This window comes from Brachyhypopomus gauderio, chromosome 18 (assembly GCF_052324685.1).
Source record: "Brachyhypopomus gauderio isolate BG-103 chromosome 18, BGAUD_0.2, whole genome shotgun sequence".
NCBI classification, from domain to species: Eukaryota; Metazoa; Chordata; class Actinopteri; order Gymnotiformes; family Hypopomidae; genus Brachyhypopomus; species Brachyhypopomus gauderio.
In genome coordinates this window covers 17,493,771-17,517,770 of record NC_135228.1, presented here as the reverse complement: position 1 = coordinate 17,517,770, position 24,000 = coordinate 17,493,771, and the positions used below count along the sequence as shown (strand labels likewise).

Genomic DNA, 24,000 nt, shown 5'->3' with positions numbered 1-24,000 from the left:
AGAGAGGCCGGAGGGAGTGCTTCAGACGCAACTAATACAGCAGGCCGCCTCCATCACTTCAGCCCCTTTTAATTCCATTAGAAAGCCAATTGATTTAGCTTTGCAGGCACACAGCACAGCAGACATACACTTACAAGTGAAGAGGGGTGGGGGAAAACAACAACATCAACAACAACAACAAGAAAAGCCTTCGTGGAATCGAGTGATGAAAATGTGGAGGAGAAAGGTGGAGCTGAGATGGAGCGAGAGAGCGGTGGACCGCAGACGCTTACAGACGGTGAACGGCCAAGAACTCTCCGCTTCCAAAACAAGCATAAAATATATATATATATATATATATATTTGCAGAGAAGACATTATCAGTGACTAAATGCAGAGCTTGTGAAATGTCTCAAAAGTGCGAAAGTGTTGTGATGATTTAGCAAGCGCTTCAATTTAGATGGAGTCTAATTAATTTCTGCTTGATGGTAGAGGAGATGCTCTCATCGGTTTGTCATTTATCCTGTGTGATAACACCTGCTAATTTACTGTCTCAGTGGTAATGAGCTTTTAAAAGGGTGGAGGGCCTTCAGAGCCCAAAAGCATTCCCCAATGAGTTTACACAGTTCTGCTGCATGCAAACGCCCACACACACACACACACACACACACACACACACACACACACACACACACACACACACACACACCTGTCATTACACATGGAAGAGCTGATCTGCTCTGAATGGGCGATCAGCGCGCTGTAGACCAGGCCAAATGAGATCCTGTCTGACCCCCAGCTCCACTACCTGCTCATCAAAGCATTTAACGACGGGCGAAGAAGGTGAAGGCATTCTTGCTCTAACTGCAAAGACATTTGAAGTTAACATCGTACTACTCGGCCTGTAGTACATCAACCTGGCTCCTGACGTTTGGTCAGGAAAGAACGAAGCCGTGCTAGGACACACTCCGAGGACACACTCCGAGGACACACTACGACGTATGAACTAATCTCACGACCTCTCCACGTGTCGGGGCTCAGACAGTAACCATGCGTCCTTTCTCCGCTCGCTCCGGCCCAGTAAACCGTGGGCCGCGACGCGCCCGCCTGCTGTGGCCCCCCCGGGGGGCGGGAGTAGAACGTCTCTCGTGTTCCGCGGAGGTGGCCCTCGCCCAGACAGCAGGAGGCGGGGAGCAGGCCGTGCCGTGCACACCCACTCCCTGCTCGAGGAGGCGCGGACGTGGAGGAGACGTGCGGTCTTAGATCAATGAGGCTGCACGGCACATTCAACTCACAGTTTTCATGTCAATATCTGCCAGGACGATTGTCGCCATGTTTAATTGCTATGCTTTGTTAGCAGCAAATAAAGGAAAAATCACCGGCGGGCAGGAGTCCACACAGATTCACATATGTACAGTGTTCACACGTGTGAGGCACAGCAGGGATGAAGAGAACTCGCACGTCGTTTCAGACCAACACGGTATGTGAAATATTACATGTAATTCATCCTGTGATATCAAACAAAATTATTTTACCTAACGTCTTCTTGCATGACAATCTTAAGTCCACTGCAAAACTCAGAAATGTATTAAGCTTACAAATGAAAGAAATGTGTTTAACACGATAATCCAGAATATAGCTTTAAAAACTGTAAAAATGGCACCTGAATAAAAAAGTTAATAAATGAAATATAAATAAAAGGAAGACACACAAAGCCAGGGCAGACATTCTGTTTCCAATGTGTGCACTGACAGAGTCTACCAGCAGGGGGAGCTATGTCAGCTTGTCTGACCTCAGAGGCTATGACCACAAAGCGTAATGGTAGGAACGGGACAGACCTCAAATGACCTCCTCTCTATGGATACCATACACAGATGTCACATAAAACTCATCAACATTTCCCCTCAAATACTAATCATGTTAAATTTAGAGTTTAGTCATTCATAGTAATTCATATTCAATAAGTCTTTTATTGCTGGAATGTAAGAGTAATTCAAAAATATATTAAAAGGCTTAAATGCTGTAAATTAAAAGAACTTGTTGTACATACTACTAATCTGTTTAGAAATCAGTGTAGTTTAACTGATTGGAATAATTTAGGGCTTTGAAGGCTTTGAACTTCCAACTTCAAATCAAATGAACTAGACAGTAATGGGGGTCACACTATGCATGTAAAGACCAGGGCTGCGCAGTAATGTCCTCTCTTCAGGATCTGTGGCTAAGGATGTGAGTCTATAATATGTGTCACAAATGATTAACAGTGTGTACACACACACACACACACACACACACACACACACACACACACACACACACACACACACACACACACACACACAATGTAGTACATACCACAAAAAAGGGCTCTAAAAAAGAAAGAAAGAAAACCACACACTCATTCACTAAACGCACATGTGCACACAAATTCCATTCTTGCTTACATCCAATACACAGTACCCAGTAAAACCAGGCAGGTAAAAGAGTCCAAGGCTACCAACATCCAGCTTCTGTTTGGAACTCTGTTCTCTGATTGGCTGTTGAGTCCCGTTTTCTCACATTCAAATGACCAGGGTTCTCCAGCAGGACGGCGTCAAGCGTTTGGTACAGCACACATCTCTGACTGCCGCACAGGAAGATCAGTGTTAAAAGGGAAACTCGGAACGCTTCCATCAGAGTGTTGTTCCTGACTGGGCTCTGCTGAATGCCTCTCACTGGGGAACACCCTGATGCTAAGGCTGCTGGGTAAAAAGATACTGCATTCCTGCGAGGAGAGAAAGGGCTTACTCTCACTCTCCCTTCTCCAACCCCCTTCTCTCTCTCTCTTTTTTTTTTTTTTTTTTTATAAAGATCACTGGCCTTTCACCCTGCCCGAAGACCTTCCATAGGGTTAAAGTATAATCCAGGTCCTATGACCACAAAGACAGGAGCCCGAGGGCCAAGGACTCACGCATTTTTTGAATTGCACTGTCATCCAGAGGCCCGACTGACCACACATCAAAGGCCGCCGTGGCAGGGTGGCTAATGGCCGCTTTGCCTCTCTTGTCAAAGTTCAGCAAATTGCCAAACCAATTCTCTCTTTCTCTTTTACTCAAAGGGTGGGGGTAGTGGACATTGTGTCCTACATTTTGGCGAAAATTGGTTAAACGGCATGTTTTTGCACAGTTGAACAAGAGCGTACAGGAGAGGCTGACTTGGTTAGAGAGCTCAAGTTAGACAGTTCAATAAAGCACGGGGCTTCGTTCCACATTAACATATTCAAATTAAAAACATATTTATAATACGCATTTCTGAACAAGACTCTTCCATTCAGAGCGTACTTTTCCAAAACAGTCCCAAGATAAGCTTGTGTGGCAGTCTGTTGATAAAAGCCACGGAACATTTCTGTAATAATAGCAGCCGGCTTTTAACTGTACCCCAAGATTATTCTTCACATTCTCCATCATTGTTCTCTTATGAAGTAAAAATCTCAGGTCTTCCACCACCTCATAACCTCCGCTTCATTTGCCTATATAGTTCAACAGATTTTACGTCAATGCTTTTAAAAGGAAAGCGCCGCGTGAGTTTAACACCAATTCTTTCTTTAAAGACACATGAAGGCTTGGGGAGGAGAAAAAAAAGTTGTTTAATTGACATTCCCTTCCCCCACTTTCCCAGGGTGAGGAAGGAAGGGGGGGGTGGGGGTGTGTGGGGGGGGGGGTGCTGTTCTCTGGGCATGCACTGTACAAAAGGGAGCCGATGTGCGGTTGAGATGACCCCGTGACCCCTGGAGCTGCTGAAAGGGCTCTCAATGGCGCAAATCCCACGTAATCAATCACATTCCAGTGGCGGCGGTCAGAGGCAGGCTGTGCGGCAGGTCCGCTGAGCCGCACTGTAAACGGGTCAGCACTCCCACACGCAGGGGGCTGGCGGGTCAGATCCCCCATCCCCGCCACCTCTCAAGTGGGCAGAGACTCTCAGACGCTACATGTACTAACCTCCACTCAGATCGATGCTGAGGGAGCACTGGCTTTTTGTGACAATTCTTTCATGCTATTAATCGTAATGCCACAACGGGCAGAAGCTTTCATACACAGTAGTAAAAAGGATTAGAGACACACAGGCACACCTGACACTGAAACATCTTGACGCTCTCAAAGGACTCCATTTTGATTTTGTTCCCATCACTTTTTAACTTTGAAAATATTAGTGCTTCCTCTACAAGTCTTGGCTTCATTTATTCAATTGTAATTACAGCGATAATATGCACGTTTTAGTCAATACTATGAAGTGATACTTATATTTTAGCCAGACACAAAATGAGATAAACGTGGCATTTCGGGGAAATTAAACAAATAATTTTTAAATGAGAAAACAATTATACTATAAATATATTTAAACCATAGTTCTGAGATCCTGCTTGTTGTATTGTTCAGCACTGACAGACTTTGTGAGCTGCGGTGCTCTTCCCTGAGCTGGTTTCGGTGTACGTGCCTGAGGACTTGATTTCCTTAAGGAAACACGAATTTGAGAGGCAGCTGAAATTCACACAATACCTGGTCGGCATGCTTGTTCCCTTTTCAAGTCAAAGTTACACCTTTATATATATATATATATAGACAGACAGACAGATAAATAGATGCACACATTTATAAAGCTACTAAAAAACTTGAAAATAATTTTCTAGTGGTGAATGCAAATAAAGTTAAATGTTGATTCTAATTACTGCAGAAATGCAAGAACTCCGTCAGAGTTCAAAATTTCATCTAAATACAGACCGGCACCTTCAAAGCCTACTGGAAACCAAGACCACCCCCCAACCTCAACTCCCCCAGCCCTGGCTGTTTGACCACTGGCCAGTCTGTAGGTGGATTTTCAGTGGTAGCTTATCTAACCAGGAATTTCATTTCTTTTGCTTTGTGCGAACAGTGAGTGACCAGGTGTCATCCATCAAAACAAATCCCATCTTTAGATGAACTAAAGTTAACAAGTCTGGAATAATGCCCTCCCGTCCTGAGCTCACAATCAACTCTAACAACAGAGGCAGTCAAAGACAGCGTGAAAGAGACAGAGACGGAGACGGAGAGAAGGACAGGGATGAAGGAAGACAAGGAAAGAGGAAAAAAGAGGGATAGAACAAAGGAGGGGTGCAGGCTAAACTGGTTCAGCCTTCTCTGCTAGGTCCTCGGATGTGGCGAGCATCACCGCTGTGGTGTGGTGACGGAGTCAGCGTCTCTCCAGCAGCGGAATGGGGACAGGTACCCAGAGCCAAGGGCTCGTCTAAATTGGCCAATGTGAAAACCATGTCACTAGGCAACCAGACCTGATCGCCCCTTTGTTTGAGGTGAAAGGTTGGAAGTGTTCACACTAATCTTGGCGTTTACAATTAAGTAACAGAAGGGTGTTTTTCCTCCCTCTTCTCCTTCAGCACCCCCGCCCCCCCAACTCCTATTCTTTTTTTCGGGAAATGAACAAAGCCAAATCCCCCATTTCTAATGGAAAGATATTTGCACTGTAAATTAAAGGGTCCACTTTTTTATGTATTATACCGATCACTTTAGAGATGTCTGCAAACAGCTCAAATCTAATTACAGGGGGAGATTTACTCCAAGCGTAGAGGGAACAAAAGCCTCCTGCTCTATTGTGGCTCTATACGGCGGAGCCTCCAGTGAATCCCTCTCTATTGAGGCGCCCATGGCACTGGGGTTAATCCATTACGGGGATACTTCAAGGTGGGAAACTCAATCACAAAAGCGCCTGTGTGTGTCTGTGTGTGTTTTTTATGATGAGGGTGTTGATGATGATAAAATGTACTTATTATAATCATCATCGTCGTCATCATCATCCTTATCATCCCTAAGATTTTCTTGCATTTCATGCCCCCCTCCCACCAAACTTCCACTCTACAAATCTCTCTTCTGCCATGCTAATTAATTACGGCTACGAACGTTGGAGACCCGGAGCCTTCGGGTTTGTTTGGGGGTGGGTTACTGCTTGTTCTACACGGGATGAGCTTCATTGTAGAAGGTGGATGTGACCCATCTCGGCCTGCCAGGGAGATAGGGAGGTTCCTGCTGACTTCCTTTAGCGGCCCGTGAATCGCCAGGGCTACAGGAGTCCGTAATCTCCGTACAAAACTTTTTTTTTTAAATCATTTTATTCCCCCGTGCGTGTGTTTCTTTTTTTTCCCCCCAGCGCTCATCAAAGTGCCTCCCCCTCAGCGAGGTTCTCTCAGCGGAGGCCCGGGTGGATTTAGATATCAGCCTACGCTGTCACATCAGCGGCGAGAGACAATGCGGACCCAGGCCGTCACGCAGAGGCGCTACAAAGCCCGCCGCCAAAGCCCGGCTCAGGAAGCCGGACGGGGGGAAGCCCCGAGCAGCGTGTCGGGGGCGGACCTGACGCGTCTCCTCTCTGAAGGCCCGTGGCCTCCGTTCCCGGGCAGAACACACACATCGGCGAGCGGCACGCAGGAGTCAGTCAATAAACGGAGGACTCATTGTGGGAATTTATACGTGGCCTAATGGTTAAACATTCTTGCTAGCAGATGATTACTTCTGGGTGTTGGTTGCACGTCTGCACATGGTATCTATCAACCAGCTGAGCATCTCAGCCACTGGAAAACTCATTTAGATCCTATCTGTGGGAAAAAAAAAAATCGTTTTAGTGGGGGGGAAGGCTAGTCTGGCCCACACTTGATTTAATTTGGTGACTGAAACAGCGGCCAAGCACTTGTGCACCGCTTCTTTTTGGACTGTGGGGAGGAGGAAAAAAAAGCCTTGTGTTCGAGAGCACGCTCACGAGGACACGCGCACACTTCAACGCATTTAAGCATCTTGTGGACTCCGGGCCCCTTATTCCTCCAGACCGAACGCGGTCTGAACGGCCACGTTCACGTGAGCCTGTTTGATGTCTTTATTTCATCCCGAGACCTTCGAGGTGGCGCGCATGAAGCTCCCCGGAGCACTGAGTGGAGCGCTAGCGCACGCAGAAGCAGCCGGGGCAGGATGGAGCGAGCTAGCACACCTCACCGCAGAACTCCAGAGCAGAAGGAGAGCGTCTCTGATGAAGTGTTTGAGTTTCTCACAGATGCCCCTGCTAGGAATCTTCACTGAAGATATTCAGCTTGCCAGCTTGCACAAAGAATGACAATGCCTGCAATGATGAGCTCAGAGGGCAGCAAAGAGTGAGTGTAAGCTATATGGAGAGAGAGAGAGAGAGAGAGAGAGCGCGAGTGAGTGAGAGAAAGAAAGAGAGAGAGAGAGGGGGGGGAGCGAGTGAGCGAGGAGTTCAGACAGATGGGTCCTCCGCCAGAGAGGGGGACAGATTGCACAGTAATGGATGTAAAATGAGATATGGGGATAGAGTCTGGCATGGCTAATAAGTCATTTAATCACGGGCAGCTGACCGGCACGCGGACATCACCGCTTCAGCTGCCGTTCCAGCTCAGGCCAAGCAAAGCACTCTGACCTTCGTGGACGGACACTGGACAACAGCGTGCTAACGGCATGCTAACAGCGATGACGTTTGCGTTCGCTTACATTGTGGCAAAAAACACCACTGTTGGACAAGCCCTCACTCAGCTGTGGCACTACCAAACCAACCCTCGTGCAAAGCCACACAAGCACCTTCTCCTCGTGCACAAACACCCACCACGGTTGTGCAGTGCAACTTTAATGCACTCTGACAAGTTAATAGCGTCACAATTAACTAAATGCTTAACAGACGCTCTGCCCGACCTGGTGTGACTGAGATAATGGACACGTATGACATGACCCCTGTTTACCGGTGGCACAGGCCTCATTTGTGAGTGACAGGCACAGGCATACAGAGAGGCCGCGGGTCGTTCAGGGTGCTGGGTGCATGATTGGGGGATATTTTCAGATGTGAGTGTGTGTGTGAGTGTTGGGGGTGGGCTAGGGGGGGTTGGTGTAAGTGAAAGAAACAAAGGGGGGGGGGGGGCACCTTTTACGCTTTCCTTAATAACACAGGCGTGTTGTCCTCTTACTTTTCTCTTGCCCTGTCAAAACTATTTCTGGCACGAGAATGAAAGTGTTTACTCTGTGGCTTGGTTTGACGGAATCACACCATGTTCCCACTGAGAAAATCCACTGTTCCTGCTCCAAAAGGGCTCGCATAGTTTCCCTGTAACACAAGACTTAAAAAGGACGAAGGGGTAATCGAGAGGGTGGGTCGGGGGGAGTTGCCATTCTACTGGATTTACATACAGTCGGTCAGCGGTTCGCACAGGCCACAGAGAAACAACATGGACCGCAATCCTGCCACAGCTGTTGCAAGAGGGGCTGGGATGGAGCCCCCCCGGCAGGACACAGCCCCCCCCCGGCTGGACACACACAGTGACTCCTCCCATACAGGCTCCCCAAGACCCCACGAGTGCGGGGCAGGAGTCCTGCGGAGGTAGAGGGTAGGCCTGCTCCATTCCCCCTGCTCGGTGTCACAACAGCGCTGTTAACAAGGCAGCCCTCCTAGCCCTCTCCCCAACGCACGGCAGCCACACACATTCCAGAAGGATCCTCCCCTGGCGTATCCTCTCATCATGGGGCATAACAGCACCCCAGTGTGCTAAATGTGGCTCCCTGCTTCATACGATACCACTGTGCTGAACCTGAGGCGAGACTGGAATCAATCCGGCTTGTTTAAAATGCACGCAGCAAAACGCGAAAAGCCCTTTAGCAACATTCAGGACTGAACTGATTTATTTATATTTTGGCTCTATTTTTTTTATTTTAATTTTTTTTTTGCTCCAGTCCCAGGGGAGTGATGCTGGAGCCTCTTCAAATTGGGCTCTGCCCTTTAAAGTAGGTCAGGTTCTGGTTGACGCACGGCTCCAGCGCCGCGGCAGCACATGATGTTGTTTTTCTCCCGAAGTCCTGGCACCGAACACTACCAACTATTTTGGTGCCTTAACCGTCTCCTGTCTCTCAAAGCGAAGCCCCGGCCAAAGAGCGGCGGCAGCAACCAGCGGCCCTGCCCACCAGATTATACATTATACCAGCGGCTCTTGTCCTACAGATAATAATAATTGCGTGTCTTTCTAATGGTATTTAGCCATTGAAAAGAGATTAGCTACTTATGTGGCCAATATTCAAACAGTCATGCTGCAAGCTCATGGGATTTAACACTAAATGATTAGCACATGTAAATGAACAGCACATGTGAATAATGGAGGGGAGGAAAAAAAGACCCAAAAGGAGCTCTAAGGCAAACAGTGGTGTACAGTGGCCTGGTTCCCTCACAAAGGCCGGGCAATGGCAACAGCTGATTCCTCTGATGTCAACCCCACTCACTGGGGGCTACAATGGTGTCCATTGAAGGGCTGCTCTTAGTCTGAGATGAGCATGACTTCAGAATGCTGGCAGAGTCCCGGCGTAGCAGAGCACCTCTCTGCCCAGTGGCTTCTGGGCGCCGGCTGACCACCAAAGAAGAGACGTGTGCTTTTTGTTTATTTTCACCGCCACCTTGAATCCCTTTTTTTTTTGTTTTTCATTCTGACATAACACTTCTGCAATGAAACAGCACTGTACGAGCAGTACGATCCCAGAGCAGATGGCACTGCTATTAGGTCATAATAAATAATCGATTAAAGCTCCAGGGAAGAGACGGAAGCCCACAGGCTCCCCTCTGTAAGGCCACGAAAAACACCAAACTAACTTCCCCAGGAATGCTTTGGCGACGGAGGCCGTTCCAGTGAGCGTCTCGCGCGAGCCGGTCCTCTTCGGGCCGTAGGGCGTCAGGTAGCGTTACAGGAAGCGATGGCCGCTCCCCGAAGCGCACTGGCCCTCGGCGGACACGTTGCCAGCATGGAACCGGACACCTGGATGTTTACAACCACATGAAAACTTTTGCCAGCGTAAACACCACCTCCGTGTCAGCAGCCATTAACTATTTACAAAGGCCGTGCAACAGTGAGTTACATATCCACTAGAAAGGTCAGGCGTTTGTGTGCGCGCGCGCGTGTGGGCACATGTGCGTGAGATTGTGTCAACAGGTCGTGGGAGGGGCTGATGGCTTTCATGAAGCAACACGGTTTGGACACACTGTCAGATTCTGTATTATTCGGAAAATAAAGGCGAAGGGTCTTGAGTAAGAGAATAAAAAAAGTAAAATAAATAAATAAATAAATAAATAGTCTTACTAGTCCTAGACTAGACACCATCCCTAAAATGATACAGTTTAAACAAATAAATACAATGCCATGGGCACATCAGTAGTCACTCCACAAAAAGTATATTTTCCACATTTTCTTACACACACACACACACACACACACACACACACACACACACACACACACACACACACAACCCCTAATAACCCACTTCTAGTCTATCTAGGCTGCAGAAATGAAGCATATGGGTGAACATATTGAGGGACTGTGGAAAAAAAGAGAAAGAAGAAAGGGCCCAGCGTATCAAACTAGCCATGCGTTATAGCACATTTAAAATATAAGCCTGCTAGCCACAGGGGAGGCTGGCCTCACTGCTGCTCAGCTCTCTGGCAGGAGGACAAGTCTTGCTGGCTGTGGTGGGGTTTCTGCTTTTTCTTTTTTCTCCCTCTCTGTCTTTTTTTGCTTCAGACTCTGGGTCTATATTTAGCCAGACTTTCTGCTGGTATGCCTCTCAGATCGTTAGCCCCGTTTAACCCCTCTTTACAGCGGGCCCCATACCGCCGAAGGCCCTTCTGAGGCCCCCGGGCCACGTCGAGCTCCTTCCGTACGCCCGTCGGGAGGCGTGCAGACCTCCGAGTGCACGGGGTGACGCGGGAGGCCGGGACTCGGAGCGGCGTGAGGGGGCTCGGAGCACGTCACAGCAGCAGAACCAGCAGGCCACACAGGCTAGCGCGCGCCTCGGAACACCGCGCACGTAACACGCTACAGCGCGTCACCAAGGAGAGAAGAGAGGCCCGTCTGATGCCTACTCTCATTGGGCGATAACGACAGTGTTTCAGCCTATCACTGCGCTTCGTGTGTGACCTTGGCCTCCAATTTACTCAACTGAAGATTTTTCTTTTTTTAATTGTTTACTATGTTAAAGATATCACACATCCGCCTTTTTACACAAAAGAGTAAAACAGCTTTTATACTCGGCGTGAACGCGTTTAATCTGGCTCAAGGCTGCTTTGGACATTCCAATCTTCATGATAACAGCAACTACAGCCATTAAAATTCTTAATCATTACTGAATATTAACACTAAATTCATGCAAGCATATTATATCAAACGCTTCCTCATGCATAGTCCATTTCATGTGCAGCGTGATCCAAGTTCGACTGACGAGTGCTGGAACCTTCTCGCAGGAACAGCGATCCGGGCCTGTCGGAAGAGCGAGGAGTCGTGGCTTGGCAGGGTGCCAGGGTACCATGGGCCGCGCGCGTATCACCACACCTCTAAGGGTCTCATCACGACTCCCCCCCTCACCTGCCGGCCCCTCTGCGGGTCAGTGCGACCGGGCCAGCATCATGTCAGCACATACCCCTGGCTGGTGCCAAGCCACGTGGGCAGTGGTGGAAACAGGAGAAGCCTCCCCGTAGCTGCGGCCGAATAGGAGCCGACGAGCGCCGTGTGCCAAAGACCACTGGGAGGTTTCCGCTGTTATGGTGGGGACACTAATAAACAAACGGACGTGGCCAAGCTCATCTATGGCTGATCCGTTACCGCACCCTGTAATTCTCCTCAGGGGAGAGCCCCACCCCCCACCCAACAGCCCACTTCTTGGCTCCACCCCACCGGCCATGATCAGCTCCGCCCCCTTACCTTCCATAAAATATATTTTAAAAAAAAAGCTTGGCTGGCCTTTCCTGGACTTTTCCAGTAAGTGCTCAACTATTGGCCTGCATGCCAGGGAAGATTCCAGAATCATCTTCACACACACATGACCATGACTCAAGTTTTATCTGTTTATAAATACTCCAGTCAGTCTCCATCTCATTGCTTAACACTCAGCCACGTAAACACCTCATGCAACAGTTGGAAAGGAAACCAGTAGTGATTTATGGTTCATCTCCGGCCTTTCCAGAGGCCGAGGGACGGGGACCACGGGTCCGGTGAGGACCGGTGTGATGAGGAGGGGGGGGGGTTTCATTAATCAACATTTTCTTACCTGTGTGGATCTGTCTGTGTGCTTCCAGATCTTCTTCCTTCTGGAATTGAGCTCCGCACTGGTCACACACGATGGCCTTCTCCCCAGCTGGGCACACAAACACAAGACATTCAACAACCACTCTGCACAATCTTTACCAAGATTAGTTATCCAGGACAACTCCCCAACACACGCACACACACACACACACGCACACGCACGCACACGCACGCACACGCACGCACACGCACGCACACACGCACGCACACACGCACGCACACACGCACACAAAAAGAAAAAAAAAAAATCACAAGTCCTCAGTCAATCTCTCAGAATGTGGATGTGCAAAAAGTGTTGCAATCTAGTTTCAAACACAGGAACTAACAGCCCAGATCACTGACTCGCGTTGGGTCAGAACAGACTGGGTCGTTCTGGGTCACAGTCCTTGGCTTGTACTGTACTCCTTTACTCGGGTTCACGTGTAACTTGTGGTGCACTAGGGCACTGGGACACCCCCCACCCCCCTTCACACGGAGCCCGGGCCCTTCCTTACGCCGCAGCCCACGCTTACAGCACCTCACCATCAAAACAGGAAGTCATAGTTAAGATAAAACGGTGTGATTGCGGGCCCGTTTCGCAACGATTGTAAAGTTACAAAACATACTGTACTCCTGTGACACAGGAAGGACTTTTCATCTTTCACGGTCTGAATAGGTGGTGCAATAGCACAGTTTGCTATACGCGACTCCCTCCCGAACATGTCGGAATGCGAGACTCTATACGATACAATAATACACACGCCTGACTGCAGTTTTAATGGGTAAAAAAAGTCATTATTTAATCATCCATAATTATGCCTACCACAACCACATAATTATGCCTGCCATGCCCAGCTGGTCACTATAGAGAGCAGAGAGTAGGGGTGTGGGTCAGGCCAGGGGGGTGCTGGATGCAGGCCTGGCTTGGTGGGCCACGTGGGGAGGGGCGACCCGGGGCGATGCCCCCCGTAGCAGGCAGCAGGCAAACCGGGTCTGGGCTAGTGCAGGTGAGCGGTATATCCATCACCGCAATCAGTGGCAAAGGCAGAGAGACGGTGAGTGTGGCGTCGCCGTTCACCCTGCGACATAAGCAAGGGTGATTATCAGGCAGGGGGTTTAGCGCAGCCCCGCGCTCAGACCACCACAAAAAGTCATGAAATTAAAGTGATAAATTCTGCCTTTGATCAATAGGTGCTTTCTAGTTAAGTGGGGATGAATAAAAAGGGGAGATGAAGAAGCCTGTCTTCAGACTGGGCCCTGGATCTCTGAGGTCCTTAACATCACACTCACTTCCTCACACCGCCAGTCCCACTCTACACACACGCGCTCTGCCTCTTTCCCTCTCTCTCTCTCCCTGGGCTGTGGTGCAGAAAGAGAGCATTGGGCCAAGGCTACAAATAACTGGCTTGTGAACACATAAAAAAAAAAAAAAAAAAAAAAGAAGAAACCCCAGAAAAAACAGGGGCTATAAAAGAACTGGTTTTTAACAACTCCCACTTCCTCCTCCCCACCTCCGTGGAGTTGCCACAGCGGGTCTGAGCCTGACATAATGAGCCCTTACACAAGCGAGGTTCCCAACACGGAGAGCTGAGGTGCCACGTGCCACGCTGGCCTCTTCCGCTTTCACTTCCCCTCCGAGGTATTGCACAACTGGAAGGGTCTCGCTGCACGTAGAGGACACTACTGATCACTCAGCCAGGAGGAACGAGGGGCTTAACAACACGCATGTGGGAGAGCGAGAGATGTGGCACTGATCTGGGTTCAGGTGGCCCTGCAACAGGTCCGGAGGTGCTACCAGGGCAGCACTGAGTAGGCAAATCCGGTCCTGCCCACTGATCTGGGATCAGGTAGCCTTACAACAGGTCCGGAGATGCTACCAGAACAGCACTGAGTAAGCAAGTCTGGCCTGGCCCATATCCCCAAACAGCCTCCTGCTGGCCTTTCACTGTACTCAGCAGAGCAAAAGTGGACAAACACAGCACACACATCCCCTCAGTGCTCGGTGAGCCTACACAAATGGGTTATATAAGAAAGTACAGTCAGTACCAAAACAACAACAAAAAAATCCATAAAAAAAAAAAAAAAATCAGTGCCGTCAGAACAAAGAGTGCAGACACCATTCGCCTTCTCTCCTTCAGCAGTAACGCGGCGTGCTGTACAGTTTTATTTACACTACCCTCTTATCAGTCACTGAGCAGTGCAGACTGCCAACTGGAAAGGACAGCCAGGAACTGCGTGTTCCAGCACTCAAGTAGATGTGTAGTGCAGCCAGAGCATTTTTATCAACCAAGACAAAAATCCTGGGGGCCTGCCAGATTCCCCTCATAAACACACACACACACACACACACGTGTGCAACAAAGCACAAGCAAGCTCGCAGACACGCGGACACACTAGCACGCACGACACATGTGCACACGCGTGCACCACCCCCGCACACAAACACGTACAGTTGCACATATTCTCTTGTGCACAATCACGGACACACACATGAGCACATGCTCACACATCCTGAAGGCAAAATACAGACAAAGGAGAAGTCGTATGGATTTAAGTATGAAAAACAGAGAGGGACAGAGAGAGAAAAGGGGAGGAGGTAGATTTTCTAGAGCATGTACAGTAGATAAGTCTTCACTATCAGAGAATGAAGACCAGTCAGCTGGTTAATATTTATACTGCCATCCAGAGAGGAAGGGTTTGCTCAAAGATAAAAACAGAAAACATTTGAGCTACTTCTGATAACTTCACGGACTGATGCACACAGAGAGGACATCTAGGGACAGGACAAAGCAGATAAATATTGACTTGGCAAATACACTTCCACATCAAAGACATTTCTACATTTTAAATTCTCAAAATGGACTTGCTGTCACACAGTCATTGACTCTAGATTTTAGGACAGTAAATCTTGTAACCTATTTCGACTGCAGATCAATTTGTCTGTTCAGGTTACAGAGAGAATGAAACACAGAGAGAGTGTGTATATATTTGTTTCATAATATATACACACATCACATGGCAATACTGATAACATTTTGGTTTAAAAACAGGCATAAACCAGTAAGTGCGTGTGTATACACACACACACACAGCAAATGTATATCTGGTGCACATAGTCTGATACCCACACACAGAACACAGTAAGCAGTGTTAACAGGGAAGCATGTGGGTGTATCCCTGCTAGGTGCGCTGGTCGTACTGGTCCCTAACCCCCGCTACCAAAGGTGAAAGGTTCCATATGTTTCCTACTTCCCTTTTCAGCCCCTCTCCTTTGCTGAACAGTGGTTCTCTCCCCTGTGCCGCAGTGCTGGTCCACGCGGCCGGGAGGGGTCGGGGGGGGGGTCAGGCCGGTAATGCCCAGCAACTGTGGGCTGGGGTGAAGTGTCAGGAAACGAGGGCACGCCTCCCGGACCTCTCGGCCAGCTCCAACACCCTCGGTCGCCCTCGTCCAACCCTGCCCCTCCCCCAGGGCCATCGATCCTGAAGGCCCGTGGCCAGTTCCGAGTCACAAAGGCTTAGCCAAACGCTACGGGGACAGGACACGATGCGCTCTGACACCGCGGTTGCCGAGACGCTGGGAAGCGGTGGGCCCGGCTTCGGTTCCGAGGGAGCGGCGTGTCGGGCTACTGCTGCCTGTGCTCTGTAGACGATCCAGAGTCCTGCTGTCTGATCAATAGCTGGGAGGAGGGCTGTAAGGGGATCCCTCTATCTTTTATTTATTTCTTTATTTTAATCGTGGAAGAACCTGAGAGGGTGGCCAAGCGTTGAACTCTTCCCCCCCCAAAACGACCACTGTGGCTCTGGCAACCCGCTGGATATGGCAACAGAGACTCCTTTACAGTGTTGTAAATGCCTTTATGGCCAAAGACGGAGCAGGGGGAGAGGGGGATTGTGTCGGGTACAGCTTAGCCTCTCTCTCTCTCATTTGCCCCGCTTTCATGAGTCAGGGTGGGGGTGGGGGCACTCAATCCCCCTGCTGAAATATGACTGGACAGGCCGATATCAATCAACGCCGGAAGCCAATAAGAGAGGCCAGGAAGCAAACGTGTGCGAGGCAGCCTGGCAATCAAATGAAACTAGAGCCAACATGGTGGCAATAAAAAATAAAAAAAAGCTCATGGCTTATGGCCTTATGGCTGAGGTCTCTGGGGGCCTAAGGCCTACACTGGACACGACAAGCACTGCTGAACGCAGAACCTCCTCCCCAATGCGTCCAGTTAGAGAACGGCACACCGCAGACACCCAACGATCTGTCCGAGCCCACAGGCAGGCAGCGGCTGCAGCCGGTTAGCACGGCCTGCTGTACATGTGCCCTCTCCACAGGTCAATAACCTGTAAAGATTTAGCGTTTAGGGCCCATTATTTCCTGCTTTCAAGTCACACGTTGTCAAAGGCAGTCTTTGGTTTATTAAGGCCCAGGTCAGAAGCCCGGGGGTGGGGTGAGCAGACAGCACAATGACCCATGGGACAGTAACTAGGTTACAGGAACACAGTAGTCACAGAAGTCATTACTTATAACAATTTGATTTCTGGCTTCCACGCTTAACGCAGGCCCGTGTCAGGGAGAGGCCAAAGTATTTCCACACGGAAAGCTAATTTTTCAAAGTAACATTAGCTGCAATGCTGAACACTTTCTGTAGTGGGATAACAGAGATTATCCAGACAGGACCGAAGGGCCAACTCAAACAACTCTGGAAAACGGCAGAACTGAGATAGTGGGAAACAACAGGACTGCAGAAAACGTGCAGGCTTAACTGCTCTCAGGTGCCACGATTCTCGTAGTTGTTTATCAATTGGTTCCAAAAAATGCTTTTTTCTTTCAGCCCTTCTACATTAGGCACATCCATAAAAGTTAATCGGCTGCAGATTCAAAAATGAAAAAAAAAGAGGGGAAAAAGCAAAACAATTATGCTTTTAAAAAAAACAAGCTGAACATGTTTACTGAAATGCTTCACCTTAACCAAAGTTCAGCGTTTTTTTTTTTTTTTTTTTTTATCTTTGTGTTTATGGTTTCTGGCTGCGGAGGCCAGATGACACAGTGTAAGGCAGTCGGCCATTTCCATGATGTCATTTACTTTTCATGATCTCCTGAACGGGACTGAAGCCCTCACTGGCGTAAACAAGAATATGCGGAAAGAGGAAGAGGGCCCCGGTGTGGGGGAGGAAGGACTTCCATAAACGTCCTTTTCTTCACCAAAGTGGATAAGTGTGACACCCCCTCCAACTTCCTCACTAAAGGGTTTTTTTACAATGTCCTGACGCACATTCCCACTCCACGGTCACCCTCTCCCTGTCCTCTCCGACCCACACTGGAACGCTACGTGTGCACACCTACTCAAGTTTGAATTTTCACATGCTGAAATGCACATATATGTCTCATGAATATAGGCTGTACAGTACCAGATGCTGGAAAAATTAATCTGGAATAAACACAGCAACCTAAATAAAACACGGACATAAAACACACTATGTGTGATAAGCTTCTTCAAATACAACACACTCAACCCTCCATGAACACACAACCCTCCATAAACACACCCTACTGTCCGAGACACTTGCAGGCTTGTGCAAGAGGTTCTCTCTTCTTACAGGTTAAAGCTTTTCTACAGCGTTTCCAAAAAAAAAAAAAAAAAAAACCCACTCCCTAGCCTATTGGGCTGGCGATAAAAAATTTATATATAAAAAATATATATTATATTTACTGTACTAGAATGTCACCATGGAACATTGAAAAGCTAATCAAATAGGTCCCAAACTGATATTTTCTGAAGGCTAAAATTGTTCAGAAAGACCCAAATTAGCATTCGGATCCATACACGTTTGTAACAGTGATAACACAATATGCAGGGCTGCTTCCCGTGCTACGTCTCCCGGTGGAGCGGTGAGCAGAGAGGCGGCCCTCGTGTGTCCTGGCCGCTTCCAGATGGCTTTGCGAGCGCTTTTATCTTTTTTTCTGTCCTTCTACTCCAGTTTTCCCCCCCCCACATGAAAGTGCCAGCAGCAGATCTTTGGTCGGTGCTTCAGTGTCTCCTCATTTGAAATATAAAAGTTTCAAAGAGCATCTCCACGAGGGAGCTCCATCCTAAATGGGATTCACAGCTTTTTAATCTGCGCTAAGAAATTGATCTAAAACTTTCCCAAAGCCACAGACCAAACTTGCATAATGCAATCAAAAAATGCCTCTGAGAGCATTTACTTTTATTGCCATTACATGGAAAGTAAATCAGGTTTCCTGCAGTTCTGCGTTTGCACTGCTCTGGATCTGGAACTGACCCACAAACACAGAGATACGCGGCACCCGGGTCTCCCCGACTCTCACACACCCACAACAGAGGCTCCCACAACAAGGAAACGACCTGGAAGTGGATCGGATCCACCCGAACACGGAGGGCTGTAGGACGGGAGGGTGCGGGGCTGAGGCGGGTTCTGGGTTCTGCTCAGGGCCAAACAGACACAGATGGGTTTGGCGGGCGCTGAGCAGGATGGAGACATTCATCACGTCACGACACGAGCGCGGCCTTCGGAGCATCTGCCCAGCTAAAGGGCAGGTGAGGTTCCAGCGCCTGGCGATGCTGAAGGATTTCAGCGCCATTGTGCATGTCCATCTGTGTGTGTGTGAGTGTGTGTGAGGGAGAGAGACTCCAAAAGACCCTTCTTAACATGCAGCATGGTGTGTGGTAGCAGCCCCAGAGGCCTGTGTGCTCACACTCAGCTGAACTGGCACAGTGGGTGCCAACACATTCCTCCACTTATCTAAGCTCCAACGACAGATGACCCTCTTAATCCTAATCTAATAATAACAGCCATGCTGGAGATGCGGTTATGCCATTACATCCACAACACCGTATCCTTTTATAGCAGATAATCACAGCACGCTGTCAATTGCCCCTTTAATCTGAGATTAAATGAAACTTGGAGACATCTGACGCACGCGGAATTGTGTACGCTGGGTGCCACAACTGTGGCAGAAGAAAACTATTATAATGGGAAAAGGCATCGGGATGAATCACTCGGATCAATTTGGCTTCCGTCTATGCCTCACTGAACTGTGTGTTTAGACACGTTATTGGCATGCAATCATTTGCTGAAATGACTGTTTTGGTTTATGAACGAGGCCCATGGAGACAGAAGAGATCTGATTAGACAAGAGTGGTTATACAGACCTCAAAAAGGCCAAATTAACTATCATATATTTGCACAAATCTAAGTCTGACCGTCTTACCTGGAGCAGGTGCTTTATTAATGATCAAATACCTGTTTATCTGCAGCCATGTGTTTCTTTCCCGTTTATTAACGGTAAAATAAGATCATTAACAGGTTCCACGAGTGTGTGGACAACACGAGTGACGCCGTGTGAGAAGGGCTGGCTGCATCTCTTCACTCTCGTGTGCGCCAGGATTAAGGGGACAAATTAGTGCGGAGTGTGAATGTGATCTGAATGGGAGGTGAAAAGTGATATGACAAATCCACACAGGGGGGGGCGCGGCTTTTTCACATCCCAGTTGACGGGCAGGACCAGCCTTGCCAGTGAAAAGAGTGGGCCTGAAGAAAGAAAAAAAACAACAAACAAAAACACAAAACAAAACAAATCCATACTGGCCACAGGCTCCTCTCCAATCTATTTTCTGCTCAGCTGGTTTTAAATGAAGTTATTATGACTCATTAAAATGCCCGCAAGCTTGTGGAAGTCGGCCAATTACAATTTAAATTTAGCCTCCCTTCACAGCCCCACCACACCCCCCCCCCACAAACACACCACGGCACTACAACCCTCCCCACCCTCCACACAAACACACCACTGCACAACTACACCTCCCCCCTAAACTAACACAGCACTGCACCCCCCACACTAACACACCACTGCACTCCCCAAAACACCCCCACACTAACACACCACTGCACTCCTACATCCACACCACTGCACTCCCCAAAACACTCCCCACTCCCCAAAATGAACAAATCACTGCAACCTCACCCCCCCGCACAAACACACTACTGCCCCACACTCAGCATTTACTGACCACTACACTCCAACACTCTCCACAATCTGCACTAACACACCACACTGCATCACTGCAACCACTGGCTTCCAGCTGCCACCAAGGCCTTGATCTTTGAACACAAATACAGCCCAATAAAACAAGGAAACAATTTCTTCCAGGGTGCCTGCCAGAGCAAGCTGCAGATGACACCGGAGGACATCGCAGACACACCGGAGGACATCGCAGACACACCGGAGGACATCGCAGACACACCGGAGGACATCGCAGACACACCGGAGGACATCGCAGAGACACACCAGAGGACATCGCAGAGACACACCAGAGGACATCGCAGAGACACACCAGAGGACATTACAGAGACACTGGAGGATGATGGTGCTTGTTCGTCACAATGCCTTAATTAACTTGGCTTAAAATGATCCAAACTAGCATTAAGCGTGGAGGCGGCGCCTAATAATGACATCATGCTTCCGATCCTGGACCTCACCCTCTTTATAGAGCAAACACTGATTCACCATCATCTGCTGCTGTAAATGAGTTACAAAGCATAACATCCATGTAGGAGGGCCAGTTTGACTATTATCAGGTAAGCAAAATGAACTCATCAAACAGGAGATAGACATAATGACACAATAAAGGTTTACTAGAATATGGAGTGATATAAACCCCAGATACGCTTTAGACCCACGTCCACGGCAGGACTGCATCTAGTGTTTGTCATGCTCATAAAACAATAAAAACGCTGATTCAATGAGACGCTGGAGGGGGGGAGAGACCGGCACGCCGCCGCTGGCCCCTCCCCTCACCCCTGGCCCCTCCCCTCACCCCTTTAATCAAAAGGTGTTTCGCCAAATGCCTCGTGACCCTCCAATTCGTTTGGACTTCTCCTCCAGTCCCCTCTCATGTTCACTGTTACGAGAACAAGGGCGTCACATCAGTTCTCCCAGCAGCGAGGGGCAACGCGGAGGTGACAAACGCCAGCTCTCTGGCCATGCTTGTGTGCCTTTTGCTTTATTTCTCAAACAGCGACTGATGAATTGTGTGTGTGTGTGTGTGTGTGTGTGTGAGTGCATACGCATGTGAGCGTGCACACGCGTGTGTGTTCTGCTGTATCGCTCTCATTTCCAGCAGAACAAATTAATCTGTGCCCTTCCAGCAACGCTCCCCTTTTGACAGAGCCTGCTCAGAGGAGAAAAATGATGAAGCAAATCCAAAATTCAATTGCCTGTGTTCTGTTTTCAAAGGCACACGGTGTACTGTACAGCCCATAAAACTCCCAAACAGCCTCCAGACGCTGCTACAATCACCCTCCATCAAAACACTTTGTCTCGCATACAAAAATAAGACCCGGCATCGAGCTGAATACCAAATCAGCCCATTAGAGCACAGGGGCACTTGCTACTTAGCAACCAAAGGGATTTAAAGCCGCAATGCCCAATAACAAAGGAATAAGATGAGGATCTTTTACAGGGTATTACGGCTGGATCCAGACTAGTCTGGGTTTTAATCGAAAATATTGGAGATACAATGGTGGAAATTGCTAAATAAATAAAGAAATAAATAATTGCGGTGAAAAGGAAAAGGAAACGTGGGAAATTGTGCTGTAAGAATGCGAATGTTTTTGTTTCGTTTTTGCTCCTACAGGAGCAAACAGACTACTGTAAATTATTCCAAATCAATTATGGGACAGGAATGAAGTTAATTATCACTAAAAAGAGGCGAACGGAGTAAGCTGGTGAGGTCATTCAAAGAGATCAGAATAGCGGGCAGAGAGACAAAACACATGGACTGGATTCATAGCCAGACAATACGTCCAGACAGAGGCAGAAAACATGGCTGTGGAGACCCACCTATTTCACCCAGCGTTAGCTCCACAGCAGGGGCACATGATCCTGGCCCAGGTCTGGAGAGTGTGAGGAGGGCTGTGGAGACAGCTTGGAGTAGACAGTGGAGAGGCTTCATTAAGCCTGTGCAGCACAGGCACTAATGCACCTGACGCTGTGAGGAAACACTCCACGCCTGCACACATCAAAGACGGGCTAGCCGGTCGGCCACGCCGCCGCCTTACGAACGCCGCTCGCCGCCTCGGACGCAAATAAGGCCGGAACCGCGCGGGCCACGGTGCGGCCCGCCCTGGAGCATCATGGGATTAAACCCGTCTCAGCCTTTTGATGAGGAGCGAACTCGGCGGACAATTACGGGGCCATTACCGGGACGCCTAATCATCTCTCTTGGACCTTATAATGGAGGAGATTTATGCTCCACATAATTCAAGTGTTGTTTTAAATGGGGGTTTAATGTACATCAACAGGTCAGGGAAAGTATTACGGGTTTAAACCACCAGAGAGGAGTTAGGGCACGCCGCCAAACAGAAGCTGGGGCCATTTATCCACGCTGCCCGTCATCCTCCTCTAATGTTGTCGAGGGAGTTGGGAGTAGGGGAGGGAGGGGGCGTGGTGAGAGAGGGGGCTTTATCAGCTGCTGTAAAGAATTTACATGAGATCATGGAGCAGCGGGGCATTTTCCTACTTCCACCCCCCCCTTTTATTTAGAGCCCTTTCTCCCAGCCCTGCCTGACCCACTTGCAGCTTCTCTATTTTGGAATATGTGACTTGGGAAGCAGTCAAGTTTCATTAAATTCTGTTTTGGGTACAGTATGTTCCTGGACACACATCTGCGAGTGATCATAAACGCTGTGGAACACTGGCAGAACATTCAGACCTGCCGGCAGCTGATGATGTCATCACTCTGAGGGAAGAGGTGGCGGCTGGCCAGAATGTGGGAGAGGGAGGGAGAGAGAGAGAGGGGGGGGGGGGGGGGAGACAGAGGGAGAAAGAGAGGGGGGGGGGGACAGAGGGAGGGAGAGAGAGAGGGGGGGGGACAGAGGGAGAGAGAGAGGGGGGGGAGAGGGGGGGGAGATAGAGGGGGAGAGAGAGAGAGGGGGGGGGAGAGAGAGAGGGGGGGGACAGAGGGAGAGAGAGAGAGAGGGGGGGGACAGAGGGAGAGAGAGAGGGGGGGGAGAGGGGGGGGAGATAGAGGGAGAGAGAGAGAGGGGGGGGAGAGAGAGGGGGGGGACAGAGGGGAGACAGAGGGGGAGAGAGAGAGGGGGGGAAAGAGAGAGGGGGAGAGAGACAGAGGGAGAGAGAGGGGGGGAGAGACAGAGGGAGAGAGAGAGGAAGAGGAAGAGAAAGAGAGACAGAGGGGGAGAGAGAGAGACAGAGGGGGAGAGAGAGAGACAGAGGGAGAGAGAGAGAGACAGAGGGAGAGAGAGAGAGACAGAGGGAGAGAGAGAGAGAGGACAGAGGGGGGCAAATGTATAGAGAGGCAAATGTATAGAGAGACTGGAAAGGAGAGAGAGAGACAGGTGTAAGTGGGAGGGAGAGAGAGAGGGAAAGAGAGGAGACAGCTAAAAAGAAACAGAGACAAAAACAGGGGAAAATACTCCCTCTCTGCACTCCACATATGCCTCACATTTTTCAATGACTTAATGTGTTTGCCATTTATATAACACTCCCGTCTTCACACACACGCAGACACAGAACAGGTGTCAGTCAGGTGCACTGTGAGCTGCGATTATGTATGGGTCGGGCTGAACCAGGTCTTTTCTTGTTGCACGCAAACACAGCCTGCTTTGCACTCAACACCGAACACAGGAACCGAGAAACACGAGAACTGACGAGCGCTTCTACACAACAGATAATGGCACAGTGACAATGGAACTGAAGAACTGCCCGTGGGCACAATAGCACACTTCTAATTGGGGGGGGGGGGGGGGGGGGGGGTGTTGCACTGCCATCAAAGCCAATGGAGCACGACTGCTTAGTAGGCAACTTGAGAGCAACAGTTCCCATGTAAGGTGTGTGTATGGCGCTGGCCTCAGAGCCCAGGTAGAAGGTTCATCAGGAC

At 49.1% G+C, this 24,000-nt stretch overlaps 1 protein-coding gene across 1 annotated transcript in view; it reads right to left on the bottom strand.

Annotated features, from left to right (window-relative positions):
* The window catches only part of zbtb16a (zinc finger and BTB domain containing 16a), an 80,470-nt gene that overhangs the window by 21,314 nt on the left and 35,156 nt on the right, over positions 1-24,000 (bottom strand). Inside the window, exons 4-6 of the mRNA XM_076979445.1 lie at positions 18,857-18,876; positions 15,882-15,891; positions 12,075-12,161 (exon numbers count right to left, since the gene is read on the bottom strand). Of these exons, the coding sequence (XP_076835560.1) occupies positions 12,075-12,161; positions 15,882-15,891; positions 18,857-18,876 (117 nt within the window). The remainder of the gene's footprint in view (positions 1-12,074; positions 12,162-15,881; positions 15,892-18,856; positions 18,877-24,000) is intronic.